The sequence below is a fragment of the Phaenicophaeus curvirostris genome, chromosome 11 (assembly GCF_032191515.1).
Source record: "Phaenicophaeus curvirostris isolate KB17595 chromosome 11, BPBGC_Pcur_1.0, whole genome shotgun sequence".
Taxonomy (NCBI): Eukaryota; Metazoa; Chordata; class Aves; order Cuculiformes; family Cuculidae; genus Phaenicophaeus; species Phaenicophaeus curvirostris.
In genome coordinates, this window is record NC_091402.1 from 13,790,578 (window position 1) to 13,809,846 (window position 19,269).

A 19,269-nucleotide genomic window follows, 5' to 3' on the forward strand; every position below is an offset into this window, starting at 1 on the left:
CCTTTGCTGTTCTCAGTCAAAATTATAGCAGCAAGTGTGTACATTAATGAACCTCTAAAAGTAGTTGTTTGCCTGTGCACAAATTTATTCCACTTGCAGATACTGTCAGGGAGCCCCTTCTAAAGTACAGAAGCTTGTCCAGCACAGCCTTGAGTTTCCTGCTCAAGGTAAGCCCTTTTGCCTGGCCTTGAGCTGGTCCAGGCTCTTTTGGATAGTGCTTTTCTGTGCCAGTACTGGGAGTTGACTCCTGAGCACACCTGAAACAGGACCTCACCACACATCAGGTACAGTCAAGCAGGATGCTTGTTGGTCATCATCAGCAGAGAGAAAAATAGTGTAATACCTAATATGTGAATCTGTTGGAATAGGTCAGCGTGTTTCATGAGTGGCAGTTCTGCTGCTGTAGCTCTTCTGCTCTGGTCTGTCTGTGTCATTAGAGCAAATACTGGCAAAGTGGAAAGAAAAATCCATATCCCCAGAAGCACCTCTAGAGCTATTATAGTTGAGGTCTTGTGCTTTAGTTGTACCAAATGCTTTAGCTTTGACTTTCCCCTCGTTGCATGCAGACTCTCAGGTCATGCATGCCTAGAGTGAGTGATAATTCTGTGGGCTGAGAGCAGATCTGGTGTGTTAGACCAATGTCATACCTTGATAAGCAAAAGCAGCAAACCTTTCCTAATGAATGGCAGAGTGGTGAAACTAGACAGGGCTCTTGCATGGGAGTCTAGTGAAATACCTGTCCCAGAAGACAGGATGAGCCAAAACAAACCTGAGGTGACTGAGCTGGAGCTCCCTGTCCTCTAGCTGGAACATGGGTATTTCATATCGCCCAGGGTTTTTGTTGGGCTTCTTCAGAATCTCACTTAGTTGTTGTCTTAACTCATCTTAAATGCACATTAACTGGGGTAACATCACTGTGCACCCCCCAAGCAGAAGTCTAGGGTAGCATTGGCTCTGACACTGGTACCTGCTTCTCCAGTCTCTGCCAGCATATGATGACAGATGAGTGGCTGCTTCTCTTGTGCAGGAGGAACACCCACTGCAGGCCATGGTCAGCACTAGATCCTGAGAAACAACTCCACAAAAGAGCTTTTTGGAACTTTTCAGCTCTCCAGTGATGTCTTCTGGGGGTAATTTTTCCTCAGAAGTTTGAGAGGTGTGTTTAATGAGTAGCAAGTGATCCCCTTCCTCAAGAAACTTGAGGTTTTCCAAGATGGGAAAATTGTCTAGGAAAATGATGAGTGAGACAGATTGCCCCTCCAAACCACGAATTAAGGTGCTTAAAGCCAAGCTCTCTAAAAGAAGTTTCTTCTACCCAGGAGCAGCTGATTTGGGCTTCTCTGCATGGCAAACCTTAACTCGGTATTTTAGGATTCAAAGTAGTTACTTCCTTAAAGGTCCAAACAAGGCTGCAGGTTTTTTCAGACATATAGCCTGCTACTATTGGGACATCTAGGCCAAGTTCTTTGTACCTTTAATGCTTACCTGAAATTTTGGACAATCATTTAGTTTAAACCAAAAATGGTATTTGATTTTTTGACATGCACTTCACTTGTACCTTATGAATGTGGAGCTTTAGCAGATAGCTCAGCCTTAAGCATTGCTGTGCTGAAATGCAGGTGTGTGTTAGCTTACTTGCCCTTGGACTGTTAGCAATAACTGCCCTTGCACTTAAATACATACAAAACCTAGTAAAATTATTAAAGTCAAAGTTCCTCATTGAAGCAATCACCTGTGAGATCAAATTTGTTAGTCTGATGTGAGCCTTTTGCCAGCATAGGAACCACTGAAGAGAAAAACATTCTTGGTAATTTGACCAGATAACTGAGAATCTTATTCTAGTGCATCTGCTTTTCAGCTTGAATTAGGAAATTAAATAGAATTGAGACTATTTGACATGGTTCTCTCCTTAGTTCAGAGTGTTACCTAGATGTTGCCTTTGCTATATATAATTATTTGAAACAATAGGAAGGAAAATGCAATGAAAGAGTCTTTTTATGTGTACAGAGTCTGGCTTTATTCCCACTTTTAACTAAAACAGCCCCTTGAATGTGTTAATATTTTGCTGTTGGGCTTGGGTGGTTTTTCTCTCACAGCCCATGTAAATACTGCTCAGTTTTAACTGACAGTGGTGTACTTTTCCAGAGCTTGCACCATTCCCCTTGCTGTGATACAGATACCTTTTCTGTTAGATGTAAACACTTACACCCTCTAGTTCTTGAAAAACCTTAAGAAAGCCTGAGTTAGCTCCCTATTATTATGCACACTCAGCTCTATTAGTCAAATAATGACAAACTTAATTGCTCTCCATCCATATCCCTAAACTCCTCAACAATTGCACTGAGCAAACTGGTCCCACCCATTGAATATCATATGACTTTTCCCTTTTTCTTTGTTCAAGGGACTTTCTCAAAGTTAGAGTTGTTAATCTCCAAAATTTGTTGCAGCTGGAGGAACCCCACCCAAAGTGTTCATGTGGTCCCTCAGCTTCACTTGAGCTCTCTTCTGCCGTGGCTTTGATTTATCAGGGCAGGGTATCAAATGCTGACACTGTGTGAGGGTCTTCCAGGGGCTGCACAGAAGAGTTGTATTGAATTTGCTGTGGGTGCTGGGGGAGCAGTCTGCCCATGAGGAGAGGTGAAATGAGGACCTCGGCTCTAAAGTGCTGTTGTGAACTTGTAGTAATTTTTTGGAAACCAGCTTTTCCTCTTTCCTTCCTAAAAAGGAGGAGAAAACATACTTGAGGTAGTTACATGTCTCCATCGCCGTTTTTAGTCTCCAAATAAGGTGTTGTGCAATAAGTGCTTTTGGGATCCAGAAACCTCTGCAGAAGCAGGAGGGCCTGCTTCACCAGTTGCTTCTGGAGCTGTGGCTGTAGTAGCTTGACACAAATGCCCTCTCGGAGGCTGGAGGGCAGTGGGTGACTCCTGCAGCAGTAATGGAGAGGAATAATGCTCTCACAGTGTTACCCTTCAGCCTCTTGTGAACCGGCTCTGATGGTACTTACATTCTCTGGTGGTATCAAGCACAGTGAGTTGGAGCAAGCTGAGTTGCTGTGCATAAAACTAATTCTCCAGGTGGGTGTATTTTTCCTGTGTGAAACAGTCCAGCTGGGAGATACCTTGGCCTTTCAGGGTATTTGTTTCCCTTCTGCAGGACTACTATAAACTTTTTGTGATTGGACTAAGGTCCCTGTGGCAATGTAGGAAACAACATAAAGGCCTTCCAAGGGAGTATGGCCTAAGCATCCCTGATCAGATAAGGATATCCTTCAGTTATCCTTTTGTTACAGTGACTGATTTAGCAGCTGGAGTTGGCTCCACTTGACTATTTCCACCTTGCTTGTCACTTAACCAAGGCTGCATTGTGGTCTCATAACCTGTAGTGTGCTTCTGCTACAGGTCAAAACTAATTTATCAAGTCTGTCTTGACCCTGTGTCTTGTGCGCAGCTGAAGAGAGAAGGCATAGGGAGCATTCTAGTAGCAAAGGGAAAGGAAGAAAACTAAACCTCACCGGAAAAAGCAAATGCCAGATAGCATTTCCCAATGCAGTGTCAGCAAATTCTTCAGTAAAGTTGAGTCCATCTAGCAGAGGTGAGGGTGGGTGGACAGAGGATGAGGCTGCAGGCAATGAAATAGTCCCTCAGACACATGCTTAGCTGCATTAGATATCAGTCTGCTGTTACTGTTCAATTCCCTTCAGGTATCAAACTCGGTAACATCCTTAAAGGAAAGCAGAGGATTGTTACGGGTACTTGTGGCACTCATTGGGTCGATCTGTGTTACAGATGTTCAGTGAGACTTCCTGACTCTGAAGGACCCAAGATAAACCAACATCTCTGCAATAGCAGCTGTTAGCAGAGGTTGTTGGGATATTAGCTTTCCCTAACTGACCACCTTGTAAGATCTGATTTTTATGTTAGCATTCAGTTTCTTCTAATCCATAAAACAGTGGGATCTCTCATGGAGGTAGTGTCCCAGGAGCAGGGTGCTGGAGCCACCCAGTGCTTCTGTGGCTGTACAAAGCAGTGATGTCAAATACATCCCTGGGCACTTTTTTCTTACAGTACAGTATATCGGCCTGCTCATTGCTGTCTGCAGGAGGATCCCAGCAGCCATCCTGCTACTGATCCTTTTGGCAGTGAGCTGTTTATCGCTACAGCTTTAGACCGAGTACGTGAGGACCACAAAACCATGACAGCTAGTGGAGATCTGTGTCCATATATGTCCAGTTTTTTATAAGGGGCAAGTACTTATGTATCTGCCACTCTAGAAGGGAGTAGACATTTCTGAGAGTCTGTCTTTATGATAGCTGGTGTGCTTGAGCACTGGCAGGTTTGAGTTCAGCCCATTTGTCTAGAAGTTTGGCTTGTTGCCTGTAGCATTAGCCTGGTTGTTCCTAGAGGAGCCTTTGTAGGGAAACACTTACCTAAGTTTAGTCTGAGTCTGCTTGTTGTGGATGTACTAAATCTCTGGCACTGAACTGGTTGTGAGGAGAGTGGAAAGAAGCTTCTACTTCTTGGAAGGATTTTCAAGTCATTTGGATGCGCAAACAGCATTTTCTCCATGTGCCATTGAGGACAGTCCCCTCACAGCAAACTCAATTATCAAATTATCTTCAGTAGACTGTTTGGCAAATGGTCATTGGCCAGGGTGCACTAGACTGGTCAGAGGGTGATGATAGATCTGAAAAACCTTCTGGAGTTTCAGATGAGCTGTGAATGGAGCAGGCTGGTAGGGCTGGACCCAGACCTGCTCATAACTTCTAACTGGAAGTCGATCTTGCCAGACCTGCTTTGGAAGCTTCAATGCTACTTTGAAGGTTTTCCTTTCTTAAGGAGTCCTTAAACTCTAAGATAAGATGAAGCCTTGTTTGGGGTTTTTTTCTTGTCACTTGTCACTACAGGCTTTCTTATTTTCTAGCCTCTGGGCAAACTTACCAGTGTATAGATAGCCCTGCCTTTGGCCAGTATTAGTGAACCATGGTCTTACTGGCATATACCTCAGATTGTTCTGAGATATTTTTGTGGGTAGAATGGCCTCAATTTCCTATCATTTCACTACCCAAGAATTTCCTCTGCACTCTCCTTTAAAAGCAAGAATGCTATAAGGCACAAAAAGCCAAAGCTGAAATCTTAAAATGTGTTGGATATCTAGTCATGGTGAGCAGAATTTGCTTTTCCTCCAAGAAGTTTGTTGACACAGGCCTTTTTAAAGGTACTACACATGCTTCCAAATTCTTTATCTTAACCTTTAATATCTCCTTGTTTAACAGTGTTACCAAATGGGCATGGGCATAAGTGGAATCTTAAGATAGTTAGCATTTGTTTCACATTATCTGACTGGATTTGGGTGTTTTTCAGTATCTTGTCTCTTTAAAGAAATCTCCTGTTATGCATGTTTGAGGAGTCGGAGTGGAGCTGTGAGGAGAAGCTCCATATCTGGGCAGGAAGTCCTGCTGACCAGGCAGCCCAGAAAACAGGCAGTGGTGCCTGTTATGTTTGGCCCCTGCACAGAGATGGAAATGAGTGGCTCAAACCTCCGTCCAGTTCTGAGGGAGTGAGGAATAATGCTCTCCTCCAAAAAGGCATGGCTGTTCTTTGAGTTGTCATGAGAAGATGCTGCCTGGAGGGGTCTGAGCTTGCAGGGAAAGGCAATGCAGCAGTTGGTGGGTAAGTGTCCCATCCCTGTGTGGAGGGCGCTCAGGTCCATTTGCCCAGGCTGCTCCTGTGGCCCTGGCAAGATCTGCCTGTGCCACATGGATGTCCCTGAGACCTCATGGGGCCAGAGTTGCTGTGCTGAATCAGCAGGTGGAAAGGTTCAGCCTCACTTCGGCTGCTCTGTTAAGTCTTACAAGGCTAGTGTTGCAGTGCCCCTTGGGTCAGAAGCACTTGTTGGGCTTCACCACCCAACTGTGAGCTAGCTGGTGGTGTGGGGCACCACCTGTTTCATCCCATCTCTGCCAGCTATTAGGCTTCAGGGTGCTTGCCCTGTCCTTTGACGGACATGTCCAAGCCATTGTGTGGCAGTACTTGGAGTGAGGTGAGTGTCTAAAAGAGATCCAGCAGCCTGGACACAGATCCTCCACTCAGCTCAGGTGATGGGTAGTGCCAGCCTGCTCTGGAGAGCTGGTATGAAGGCATTCTGGAAAGTACTGACTCAGTAGGTAACTTCCTTGGGGTTCAGAATGAGTAAAGAGTAGTTAATTAAACTTAGACCTGGGACATGAAGCAGAAGTCATATTTGGACAAGTAGACCAAATTACCAGGTTGAATAAATTTCCAAGAAAAGTCCTGTTAACACTGAACTAAAGTGAAATGCTGGATATATGTATCAGCGTGGGGGTCACAGGCTGGTGGCCACCCCCAAATGACTGAGTTCCTTTGCTGACACTTGGACTCTGAAACAACAAGTTTTCTTGTTGGGGGGTTCATTTGCTGGTTCTTGCTACTGACAATTCTTTTCCCTTTGCTTTCCCCCTCATATAATGAAACTTCTCCCAATGAGTTTATTTAATCCAGATGTTTGTATTTTAAATAAACAACCATTCATAGTCCCATGCCTGTACTCAGCTTCTGTCTAACTTGGTAAAATCAGAGCTATTAAAAAAAAACCCACATCAGTTAGTAAATATCCAACACACTGTACAAGAACTGGCAAGGGTGTAAATGCCCTATACTGGTTCATAAGTGTCTGTATCTCTTCTGGAGGGCTGGCATATAGCTGAAGAATCAAATGTCCCATTTTTCTGGACATTAGATGCAGGGGTGAGTGTGTCTGTGTGCATGTTGAGACCATTTTTAAGATGTGTTTTTATGAATTCCCACGGTGAGAGGTTTTTTTCACTGGCTTCAAAATATCTGGAAAGGCTGCCAGTGAAAAATGAGGTGGAAACTACAATGAAAGCTGAGGCACAAATGAAATAGCAGCCCTTCAGGCAAAGTGAGCTGAAACGGGTCATTTCCTACCCTTTGGGCTGTGTTTCTGAAGGATGAGCAGCCCTGTATGGAGACTTAATAGTTTCACACAAAAAAAAGCGTGCAAAGGCTTGTAGTCTACCTTAAAAATGGTAAATCGTCATCCTACTGTTTCTAGAATCATCTTGTCATAAAGGTTTCTGTCCCTATTAGCAGCACTAGGTTTCCCAAATACATTAGGTGTCTTTCCTAACCGAGGGCTGTCAAATAACCTTTTCCCCCTTGAAAGCTGCAGAATGAATTTGAATGCTGGAAGAGACCTTGGGGTTCCCAGGTCTGTGCAGGAGCTTTGAGGAGCCTGGGAGCTGTTGAGCTCAGCACTGCTGGGCAGAGCTTAGAGCTGGTCACTTGTTATCCTGATGCCTGTAATGCTCAGGCACCTGTGCAGGGCCCCTGCAGAGCATCCTCAAAGGGAAGATTGTATTTTAACCACCCACAGCACTGCAGAGTGAAGGAGCTGAGCATGTTTCCCCAAACCCATATTTTAAAGAAAATTTCTGTCCTTTTATTGCTGATGATCCCTTCATTTAAAAATAGGTTTTGTCAAGGATGGCCTCTACCCATCTCTGTGTCAAGCTGGGGAAGGCTATGCCCTTGCTGCAAGGCTGGGAGGGCAGCAGGATGGGGCTATCAGAGGGGGCAGCATGCAGAGGACAAGGGCGGTGAGCTGCTGAGTGCAAGAGTAGCTTGGGTTGGGCCAGAAAGACAAGGAGCTGGGACAGGAGGAAGTGTAGCAATATTGATTTAAATAGTATATGACCTTGTAGTGAAAGGCAATCATAACACAGAAACACATGTGGACTAGGTTAAGATTGCATAGGCAGGCAACACCCTTCTCTAGCAACAGAAATCTCTGCAGCTGTAACTGCTGTTCTGATGGGCTCTAAATGCATGTGCACGGATGAGTAGTCAGTGTCTAGAACTAGTTTGTATTGAGAGGGATTGAAGATCTACAAAAGCTTGATGAATGGGCACAAGCACAAAAAAGTGTATGGTAAGTGTTAAGCTGTAATGGAAATGCAGACTGCAAGGTCTGAAGTGGTCAGAAAATTGCAAGTGGCTTGACATTTTATAATTCTTGAGGAGTGAAAGTATTAGATTTTATGGAGGTGGATGACCACCCTGTAGTTTAATTTCTGACTGCGCAGGGTCAGATCTGCTGAGATGGGATGAAGCTCCTGTGGTGCTGTCTTTGCTTCTGCTGATTGTGCATGTCCTGGGGATGGGACTGTCCTTGTTTTCCTTAAGTCAATTTTTATAGGGAACAAATGTCTTTCATACAGGAGTTGGAGTTTCTGTGAAACAAACAGGCTGAGATAAATTCAGTGTCCCATGGTGTCACTTCACCCTAGTGCTTCCTGCAGTACTTCAGTTTTGTCTCCCATCATACCTTCCTGTATTCTTCACGTTCAAAACACCATGTTTGATAAATCCATGGCACACATACTAAAATAGATTTATTTTCAATGTTATTGGCTCCTCTTGTGGTTCTTCGCACTTGTCTCCCTTCTGTTGGGAGGTTATTAGGACACTCTGTGCAGTGTTGAGCACCCATGGATATCAATTACTTTCTTCTGTTTCCAATAAGCAGCAGAAAACACTGTGCAACCACAGCCCTTTCCCCTCCCTGAAGCCTTTCACCACCATATTCCCATTGACCATAGAAACTACCCCTAAAGTCCAGGACCAGAGGTGTGGAAACAGGCCACGTTTCCAAAATATGCTTGAGCCACTGCAGAAAGACCAAGGAGGTCCGAGCTGCTGTAAATCAAGTTTACCATCAAGTCTTGTCAATGCACCTCCCTATCTCACTGCATGAAACTTCTGCCTTGCACAGATTCATATGTGATATATAAGCTGAATCAAAATAACTGTTTAATGGGACCCAAGGCCTCTGTGAATGTTAAGGTCACTGCCCAGTGTGTGGGCATGTTCACTTTGATGCACTGCCCTGCCAGGCTATTCGGGATATGCCATCTTCATTGTAAGGTGAAATCCTCCATCCCAAGCATCCCTGAATAAACCTGTAGCAGGTCTGCATGAACAGTGGTGTCGAATGGCATTTGAGAGGTTTGAGGCTTCACAGGACGTAAGGCATGACTGAAGGAATCAGCGTCTGAAGGACAAAACGCAATATTAGTACTCTAGTCTCAGATAATATTTGAGGATAAAGCCTTTCCAACTCCAGTGTCCTGTTCTTTTTCCAGATGTCGGTGAGCCAGCAGTCAGGAAGAGGTGTGCCTTGTTTACGCTGCAGAGGGACATGCACAGGCTTCGAGCCACATTCTTGGAGGTAATGTCTTGGCCTTGATGGGCCCTGCCCCAACACTGTTCCTTTGGTATTGTTGATATTCAGACTCCAGTGACTGAGTGCAAAGAAGGATTGCAGAGCACTTGAGTGGTATTGGGAGGTGTGGAGAGGACACACTGTCCGGCTAGCTCAACTTCTGAGCTGAAGATGCTCACAATCCCTGCTCTCCTGCCCCTTTTCTTCATGGGTCTCACTCTTTATTTTTTGAGTTAAAATCTCATCCACAAGTGCTTAAACCAAGCTGAGGCTCTCATGCAGTGAATTGTCCCACTCAGCAGTATTGCAGTGGCTGTTGCTTTTGGCTGTCCTGAGCTGCCAGATGCCCGAAAATACTATTCTTGCTACCAGAAACATCTTGGTGTTTGATGTTTATTTTCAGTTTTTCCTCTTGAATACTAATTTAGGTAAACAGCCACCAATATCAGTAACTGGTGGGAACAGACCAGAACTGTTTGGCTCAGGACAGGGGCTGTGAGCTGCTGCCCTGCTCTATCTGCTTGCAAACTAAAATGAGGGAAACAAAGGGGACTTTGTAATGAAAGGGAGCTATCCAGATGTTATTAATTAAAAAAGAATTAATGCCCTCTGAGGTTGTCTTGCAAAACATTAGACTCCTTTCTGTGAGCCTGGAGAACTGTGGGCTGTGCAGCCGGGTCCTGTCGCAGTGGTGCACAGAGCTTGTGATCTGCAGATGTGCTGTCTGTGCTGCTGAAATTCTTCATTAAGGTTTCACAGTGGTGGCATGTGATTGTCTTGCAGCCTTCAGTTCCCAATTCTAATATTTCAGCTGCCTAGAAATCCAAATTTTAAAACACTCATTTTGTTGAAGTGCTATTTTTCTTTTATATTTAAACTGACTCAGAGGCTGGTTTGAATCATACATCTTCTAGGATCCTGCTGAAATACTTGGGGTTGCATCAGAGTTGGTTTGTTCTTCTCCTATTAGCATTTGATGGAAAAACTGTCCAGCAGAGAGTGGCCTTACAGACCTGTCTTCATGACTTACGACTATTATAATTAAAATTATGGATACTTAAGTATTATTCCTCTTTTAGTATTCACTTTTTTTAATGGCACATAAAGCTTTGTAAGATGGGAGGCTAGCAGTTGGCTCTTGGGAGGTGGTTGTTGGTGGGGGATTTAGTGGTGCTTGAGAGGGTTTTCAAGCAGCTCCCTGCAGTGGGTGGGAGGCAGCAATCTGCTGCTGCTTTTGCTTGGGGACAGGACTTAGGGGTTTGCAGCTTTCTGCTCCATGCAGCTGCTAACCCCTCTATGATGAATTGTGCTGAATTCCCACATATAACTAAGGCCACAGGAGCCCTTTGTCTTATGTTGTGACCCTGTCTGCATTTAACCTTCAAAAGAGGCTGATGTTCAGTGGGCTTCAGCCATCATATGATCACGTGCCTCCCATGGCACAGCTCTCATTGAAAGGATGATTTCGCTTGTCACCCACAGGAAGATCTGCAGGTCATGTAAATGCAGCCAGGAGGATCATAGTCTGAGCTCAGATGTGGAAGATGATCGGAAAATTGGGCGCCTGCTGTCAGACTCCAAGTATGCCACACTGACTGCCCGAGTGAAGGGAGGAGATGGTGTTCGCATTTACAAAAGGAACCGCATGATCATCACCAACCCCATTGTCTCTCGGAAAGACCCCACCTTTGACACCATTACGTATGAGTGGGCTCCACCAGGGCTCACCCAGAAGCTGGTAAGACAATCCAGAGCATGTTTGGCTAGTAGTTCTCTCTTGTTGGAGAGTTCTCTCTTGTTCTCTCTGCTCAAATAAAGCTATTGGGGAAATATAGTAAAACGTATCGTTTACCTCGCAGAGCAAAAATTTACATAACACTTTGTATTTTGGAAAACTGCACGAATAACCAGAGTAGGTAGGAGAGGGGAATGGATTGTATTGGGTTTTTATAGGTTTGCTTACATTTCTAGGAAAAGTCTTAATGGGTTTTACAACTAGAAAGCTTGCTACTTTGGTAAAAGTGAAGTCCAGTAAAGACATCGCTGAGGAGAGATCCCATCTCCACTGTCATGCCAGTTGCACATTGTCTGTGCCACCCACGTAGGCATTTGCATGCTCCAAAACCCCAGGCTAGAAGCCCTTCTGTGAGCTGGGATTAGATCCTCTCCCTAAATGCCCCCAGAAGGGCACCAAGGAGGGAGAAAGCTGTGCAAGCCATGGGACACTGACAAGGACAACAACTCTGGAGACCCATCTCTGTGCTTTTTAAAGCAACAAGTGTCTGGACCAGACTTCTGGGAGAAGCAGTGGAGGCATGTTATTTGTTGCCCTGGGCTTTGATATCCCTCTTGGAGAGAAAGGTTCTGCCTTGCTTGTTGAATTTCATCTCTTGCAAATCTGAATGTGAACCTGTCCCAAAACCACCCTGTGTGTGTGGGACACTTACTAGTCCAGGGATTTTTTTCAGACAACACTTCAGCTAATTCTACTTCAGCCTGTCTCAAAAGCAGAGAAATTTAAATCAATGTAGAAAGTAGTAAGGCTGCATCTAAATATAGCACTGTTTTTTAAATCATTCTGTTATGGAAATGGTCTTTAATGATAACAGCAAAATAATTGCTGTCTTTAATACAGTAATCTTTTTCCATGCTTGCTTGAGGTAGTCATTAAAATTTTGGACTTAAAATAGGTCTGGCATCTCAAACTTATTGACCAGGAGTACAACTAGTGCTCACTTGTGCCTCTGAAAATCACAGAATGGCCATAACCTCTCTTTTTTTGTTTTTTTCATCTAAAATGCACCAGACTAGTGTCCATTTGTATACTGAAACAGCCAAAACAGTGTTGACAGTACTTACTTTAAGACTTACCATTTTTGTAATACGGTTTTCTCTAATTTGGCTCAGATTTGCTGGACAAGCAGAGGAGGGGGAAATGAGGTTTAAATTCTATTTGAGTTGGGCAGTTGGGTGGTTGTTCTCTCCATCTCCTGATGGAAAACATCCTAATGTCCTTCAGCAGTGGCCCAAGTCAACCAATCGGTCTTCTGCTCAGAGACCCTGCACCCCGGGATTTTCCAACTACCTCTTCCAGAGCACAGCAGCAGCCTGTCCATGTCCCCAGCAGATTTGTGGAGCTTTTTCCCCAGGGGACAGAAGTGGGGAAGCTCCTCAGGCCACGGTGTGCTGGCCTGGAGAAAATCGAAGCTGAGCTCTGTGGCTGAGAGCATTCTGCCTGCAGCTCCTGCCTGTGTGGGCATGAACTGTGCCCATCACTGCTGCCTGAGGAACCCTTCCCAGACTCAGCACTGGAGCTGGGATTCTTTCTTCCTTGCAGCTAAACATAGTCTGGTCCAAATTTAAAAAAAAAAAAAAAAAAAATGGGGTCTTGTAAAGAGAGCTCAGGGTAAAAAGCAAGATGGGGAGCATCATCCCATGCTGTGGGCTAGATTGAAAAACAAAAAAAAAAAGCCCCCCTGGTCTCTCCTTCCCTCCTGTGCCTGGTTTCCATTTGGGCAAGCAATATCACCATGTGGGAATGAATGGAAGTGGGTTTTGGCATGTGGAAGTGTTAGCCAGCAAAGTATTTCTTGAGGGAAAGCATTTATCTGTCTTTTAACTGTGTTGTGGTACTAAAAACATTACATATTACACTGTCATTAGTGGACAGCTTTTGCTCTTCAAATTAAACAAATAGTTTAAAGCTGCTGAAAATTGCAACCAGATTTTTTTTTTTTAAAGAAGAATTGGGGAAACAAAAGTGAAATTGCAGCTGTGGGCCCAAGAGGCTGGCTGATTATTTCTTCTTGCAGCTCAGTTGCCATCACCCCCGTGGAAAGATTGACCTGGGGTGGCATGCATTTTGTACTGGGAATGCAGTTATGGTGCTAACTGGAGCAGACCACTGGGCTTTAATGAGGGACTGAGATGCCCATGCATCTGACTGCCCAGCTGTTTAAACCTAGTGCTGCTTCTTGCAGCCTCCTCTTTGGCAGAAGCTGGCCCAGCAGGAATGTTTGTTTAACCACTGTTTGCCTTCTGCAAGTCCCAGGGGTAATCGGGGAGCTTGTGAGGGATGGGGAGAACAATGATGGCACTCTTCCCACCCAGACTGATTGATTAAGCACACAGCTTAGCCTGGGATTTATCAGAAATGTGGGTTTCACTGCCCCCTTAGCCTGCTGCAGCACAGTGCTGTTGGTACCTTGGGGTGTGGTTGGCTTCTCACTGCAAAGGATGCCCAAATTCTGCTGTTCCTGGGCTGCTTTCTTCTTGTATTTGTCAGAACCCCAACTGTACTCCCTTGCTAGTGTGTTTGGGGTGATCCTGAACGCAGCCTTGTGCAGCAGGGCCAGCAGCTGCCCCACCCACTGCAGGAAACTGTCCCTGCAGTGCTGGTGAGGGGGTAGCTCAGCAGATGCACCCTCCATGAAAGCTTTGGAACTCTTCATAGTGCCTGAGCAGGCTGAAAGGTGTCTTGGTTCAAGTGAACAATGTCTAGGAGCTTTGAAGACAACCTTGGTAAACTTTGGCTTGAAGATCAACTTGACAAACTTTTAGGAGAAACTCTGGGTATCAGCCATTCTTGGGATAGTTCAAAAGGGATTTGAGCCAAAAAGCTGGTACTGTGTAATGACTCACTCCAGTGATTTCCTTCTGAAGGCTGGCTGGAAACTGGATTGTTTTTAATATTGTCCTGAAGTGGATGGTCCAATAATAGGAGGAAGTTCAGGGGATGTTTTCTTTAAGCTGTGCCTGGAGAAGTTATGAAGTAGATATTCAGGGTCCTTAGGGAGGGTGAAAAGAGCAAATAATAAAGTATCGCGATAATCCAGGACTTCACCACGAAAGCCTAAAATGCTCTTCCTCAAAATTATCTGTGCTAGGGCAACATAGTAAAGTATTTGACTGTAATAACACATGGTAGCAGCAGAAGAAACAACTTTTTATTCTCATTTCAGTTTTTAGTGTGGGGTTGAATTTTTTTTTTTCCCTGATCTATTCTCTGGACACATTTTGACATGTACAATTATAACTTGAAACATTCCCTTCATGGGAGGGTGAAATCCACCAAGTGTTTGTGCAGATATTGAGAAGTGCCACTTAGTCCAATTGTACTTTTAAGAAAGGCTCAAGACTGTGCTTTTCTCTCTCACTTTCAGCACAGACATTTTGTATGGCAATGGAGGGTCTGGTGCTAGAGTGCAACAACGCTTCAGATGCACGTGCTGGCACAGCACTGTTCTTGTAGTTCTGATATAAGTGTTCATTAGTCTTGGCACTTCTGTAATGAATTAAGAATTTCTTCCAATAAGATCCTACCATGTTATAATACTACCCTGCTAGTGCTCTTGCTGCTGCTGAACCAAGCCAGCACAAACTTGACAGCATATGTTGGCCTAATGTTCATGGTTGTGCAGCATCAAGGCTTTAGTTGCTTTTCTTTCCAGTTGTCAGATACAATCGGCCGTATTCTTATTTTGTGGGGCAGTGCTTGTGCAAGGCCTGGGAGTGGCTGTCAGGGCATTCCTGTCTCTTGCTTCTGTAGTTCCTATTGGGATTCCTCACTTTTCTGAAAGCCATCTGTGCACCAGATCACTTCTGCAGCATCCTGCAGCTCTGTAACCAGCTATTCCCAAGCAGCACCTTCTGCCATGGGGCCGCAGCCCTCCCCTGTTAAACTTCTGGACACCAATCCTGCCTTTGCACAGCAGCACATGTTGAGTGTTAATGTCTAATATGGTGTGCAGTAATGTTAATGTACACTTCAAGAAACCGGGATGAAGCCCTACCTCCATTAAATTATTGCTGTTACAAATTTTTTAGGCAGGAATCTTGCCCTGCAATGCTGCTGTCTGGCTGAAAGTAGCTGAGGCAGGAGCGGACTTTGAAGTTTTTACAGACCTGATGAGTTGTTCAGTGTTGCACAAACTTTTCTGTAATTAAAAGGCCACGCTGAACCAGACTGTGTACAGTAAACAGTTAATTGCTTCTCTACTTTTTTAAAATTCAGTTTTCAAATGCTGACCAAGTAAGAAACAAATCTAATGCAGCTGGATGCTGGTCTTTAAAATGGAATGGCAGAGAGCCAACTGGCTGCCCCTTAGCTCTTCACACCACAATAGGAAAAATATCTTGAGTGGGAAACTCCCTTCCCCTTAGCAGCAGGCCAGAAGTTAACTGTACGGGTCCCACCGTCCTGCAAGCACTTATTCAGTGTGGGGTGGATGTCTTGCAAGATCAGTTTACTCTGCTTTTAAGATAATGGCTAATGGCCGGTTCAGTAGGAGACTTTGAGTAGTTTGTTGGCATTTACTTTCCATGTTGCAGGGGCATCACTGACCAAAAACCTTCCCTTCAATGCAAAATCAATTGTTGCTTAGAGTGGGTGGTTGTCAGTGTTGCACACAGATTCAACTGCTATCTGACTAGTTTTACTTGTATTAAGATTTTTATTTAATTGATAAAAGAATTTTTTTTCTATAAACTATGTTGCGTGCAGCCTGTGAGGGCTATGGGGTGGTCTCAGTACAGCCAGCTACCTGCTCCCTGGTGCTCTGCCTGTCCTGGCATGAGGCAGTGGGAAGCTGGCTGGTGTCAGGTTTTTATGTTTATTGGTTTCTGGTCTTTTCAGCAGCCTCATCAAATTACCTGTAATAGTGACATGCTGGTGCCAGTAAGTGAGATTGTGTTGGGACGTGGGCACAACTAATAAAACAAGTCTGTGCTATTTGCTTTCCTGGGGAATCTATTCAGGTTTTTTTTTTTAGTTTCTTTTTTTTTAAAAAAAAAAGATAAACAACTACCACTCAACCAGTTTTCTAAGGGTGAAATGATTAACCATAGCCTGGCTCCTGCTTGCATCTGAGTAAGTTCAGCCTTTCATTTCTGAAATGTATGTTAGAATATAAGAAAGGGAGAGAAGAGGAGAAGGGGCATGTTTTTCTGCCACTGTTCTGTAATGCAAGCAGAGCACCTATTTGCAGAAGCACCCGTGCAAAGAAAGCTCGTGCTTCTGTACTGAAGGTAGCTCAAAATAACTGTCAACACTGTCTCCATCCCAGGCCATGCAGTACATGGAGCTGATCCCAAAGGAAATGCAGCCAGTGGCAGGGACGGAAGGGGCATACTATCGCCGGCGGCAGCTGATGAGACAACTCCCACTGTATGACCAGGACCCATCCCAGTGCTGCAGCCTCACGGAAAGCGAGCTGAAGCTGATGGAAGACTTTGTGAAGAAGTACAAAGCTGACGCCCTGGGCGTTGGGGAGGTGGCACTGCCAGGCCAGGGTGGTGGTGGGAAGGAGGAAGGGAAGCCTCAGGACAAGAGCATTGCTGCCAGCAAACCACCAGAGTCCACCAATGGAGCCCTGGAGCACACGCCTGCAGGAGGGCACTACGTAAGTGTTGTGCTGTGTGGCAGCAGGACGGCTCTGCTTTGAGTTTGGAGAGCTTGCAGGGAACAGATTCAGTCTCAACTAGAGGGGGGCAAATGATAGCACTAGCCTGGGTTATCTGTTCCTTTTTCATGATGCTGCTCCTGTGGGCTTCTCCCAGTCTGCTGCAGTGCTCTTTCAAAATACTGGAGCAGCTCAGATGTGTCACCATGTACAGCACTGTAACAGATGCTGGTTGGACCCCTTGTGTGCTCCTGTCAGCCTTCTGAGCACAGGTATTCATCTAACAGCAGTAAGGAGGGATGGGTTGTCTCTTCTTGATCATTGCCCTTATTCCTTAGCAGAATCTGCACTGAACCACCAAGGTAAGTAAATTTTCTATTAGCTGTAGGAGCCAGTGATTTTGATGGGGTTCTTGGCAGCTCTAAAAGTTTGGGCATTGCATGTCTCTGGACTATTGTGCATCAGTCAGGTATTCAAGATCAGAAACTGTTAATGCAAGCTAGTGAGTATTTCTACCTAGGCTTCCAGACTAGTGCAAGTAGGAAGACCGCAAGTGACAGGAGGTGGTGGCTCAATTTAATGCAAAGCTATGAACATGGAGATAGTGCTCCCAGGGCAGTAATCAATCTGGGGGGCTTGGAACAGACTGTGCAAGTCTCTGGGCATAAGAATACATTTCCATAGGGAAATGATTGAGATTCCCTAGCACCCTTTTAGATTTATACTCTCCCAGTGTTATCCAGAGTGGCTGTGTGGTTGCTGAACAAATGCTTACTGTAAAATAAGGTGAGTGAAAATACTCCGTACTGACCCTTATGAGGGTGACTTGCAGCAGAGGATATAAAGCTGGGGAAAAAATTATGTCTGAGTGTTTTTAAAGCAAGATTTTTCTAGCCATTACTGCACCGAGATTGTAATGTCTTAAGAGCAGTGTTCATTTTCATTCCATATTGGGTAAAGTCTCCCCTCTGCTATGGCCTTTTCTATTAACATGCATCTGACTTTGAGAGTCCAGTGACACAGTAAAAATTTTTCACTATTGCAACAAAATACTGAATTGTATAAAGAATTTTAAGCTAAAAAAATAGCCAGAAAAGGAAGTTTTCCATTGAACTCATTAATAAAAGTCGTCTTAGCAATGAGAGTTTATTTAGACTGCAAGTTTGTCCTTCCAAGTAAATACATGACTGTGAGGTTATTCTGTGTAGTTTAATGCATCTTTTTTCTAGCAGCACTAGCTGAAAAATGGAACTACTTCAAAAGCAGTTTCAGGAGATCCACTTTGACCACCACACTGCAGCTCAGCTCACAGCAGACTGAAGCACTGTGGTTTCTAGACATACTAAAGACAGACCTACTGTTTCCTCCTCTAACAAAGCACCACCCATTTTAATTTGTCTCCTGTGTGGGAATTAATGCAGCTGACCTGATAGGAATGAATTATGTCCCAAGATTTGAAGTGTGCTAAACTTCCTGAAATCCCACAAGATCTACTGGCTTCCATAAACCTGCACTGGAAGAAAAGTTCTGCTGTAGAAAAATGAGATGTAGCACTTTACTTTGCAATATGGCAGGGTGAAAGCAGATGTGAGCAAAATGAGCTATATAAAGACTGGAAATGGATGTGAAAGGACTGAGAAATGAAGAGCATGACGCTAATGCCGCTGGAGGCTTTAATGTTGTCAATGTATTCAGGATTGAAATGTAGGTTTCAGCCAGGTGTGGATGTATAGGTGTATCTTTTCTAGTTGTGCAACCATCTCGCATCTCCTGAAACTTTGGTGTTAAATGTGATGCCTGTTCCAAACCTGAGGAGGTTCACCTGAGCCTCCTTCCACCACTGCTTTGCTGTAGGTGATTCCCATGAGTGCCACCAGCCTCCCTGGGGAACTCCGGGGCATGCTGTCCTCAGATGCAAGCGCATTTGTCTCCAGTCCTCAAAGACCTGAAGGCTTTTTTTGAGAAGGCATGAGTGCCTTTGTTTCAAAGGTGTAGGGTGCTGAATAGCTTTTTTTTTTTTCCCAAGACCCTAGTTGTCAAGCACTTTTTTATGTTTCTTCATTGAGTCCTTTAGAAGTTGGACAGATTTGAATCTTTTGAGTACTAAACCTCTTAATTGGCACCAGCAGCTTGATTTCACCCTATTTCAGATCAACGTGTGAGTCTAGACTATAGATTTATGGAGGTTGGATGCAGTGGGAGGAGGGAACTAACAAACAGCTAATACCCTTGCTCTAGAAGAGAATGAACCCAGAAAGCACCCATGCTGCACCAAGAAACAAGTTAAAATGATTTCCTGTGCTAAGGTGGTTAAACTTCTTATTGCACACTTGGGCCAGCTGTGTTGAAACTGGTGTGTAAAGGAAAACATACAGGGCCAATGTAAATCACTGTAAGAGAGGCGTCTGAGCTCAAACAGCTTTTTATACTCATCTCTGCTGCAGAGAGGGGCCCCATCACTGTAATAAGTCTGTCCTAGGAGCTGAATGTTCCCCACTGAGTATAAAATCATGTTTAACCCTCCCAGAACTGGAAAGCCTTCTAGTGTTAAGCCACTTGCAGCATTAAATCAAGTCATGAAGCAATTGATCAAAATTAGCCATTG

The 19,269-nt window shown here is 44.5% G+C and overlaps 1 protein-coding gene across 1 annotated transcript in view; it reads left to right on the forward strand.

Moving 5' to 3' along the window:
* The window catches only part of LMCD1 (LIM and cysteine rich domains 1), a 34,990-nt gene that overhangs the window by 7,803 nt on the left and 7,918 nt on the right, over positions 1 to 19,269 (forward strand). The window contains exons 2-4 of the mRNA XM_069866010.1: positions 9,185 to 9,270; positions 10,747 to 11,002; positions 16,329 to 16,664. Coding sequence (XP_069722111.1) covers positions 9,185 to 9,270; positions 10,747 to 11,002; positions 16,329 to 16,664 — 678 coding nt within the window. The remainder of the gene's footprint in view (positions 1 to 9,184; positions 9,271 to 10,746; positions 11,003 to 16,328; positions 16,665 to 19,269) is intronic.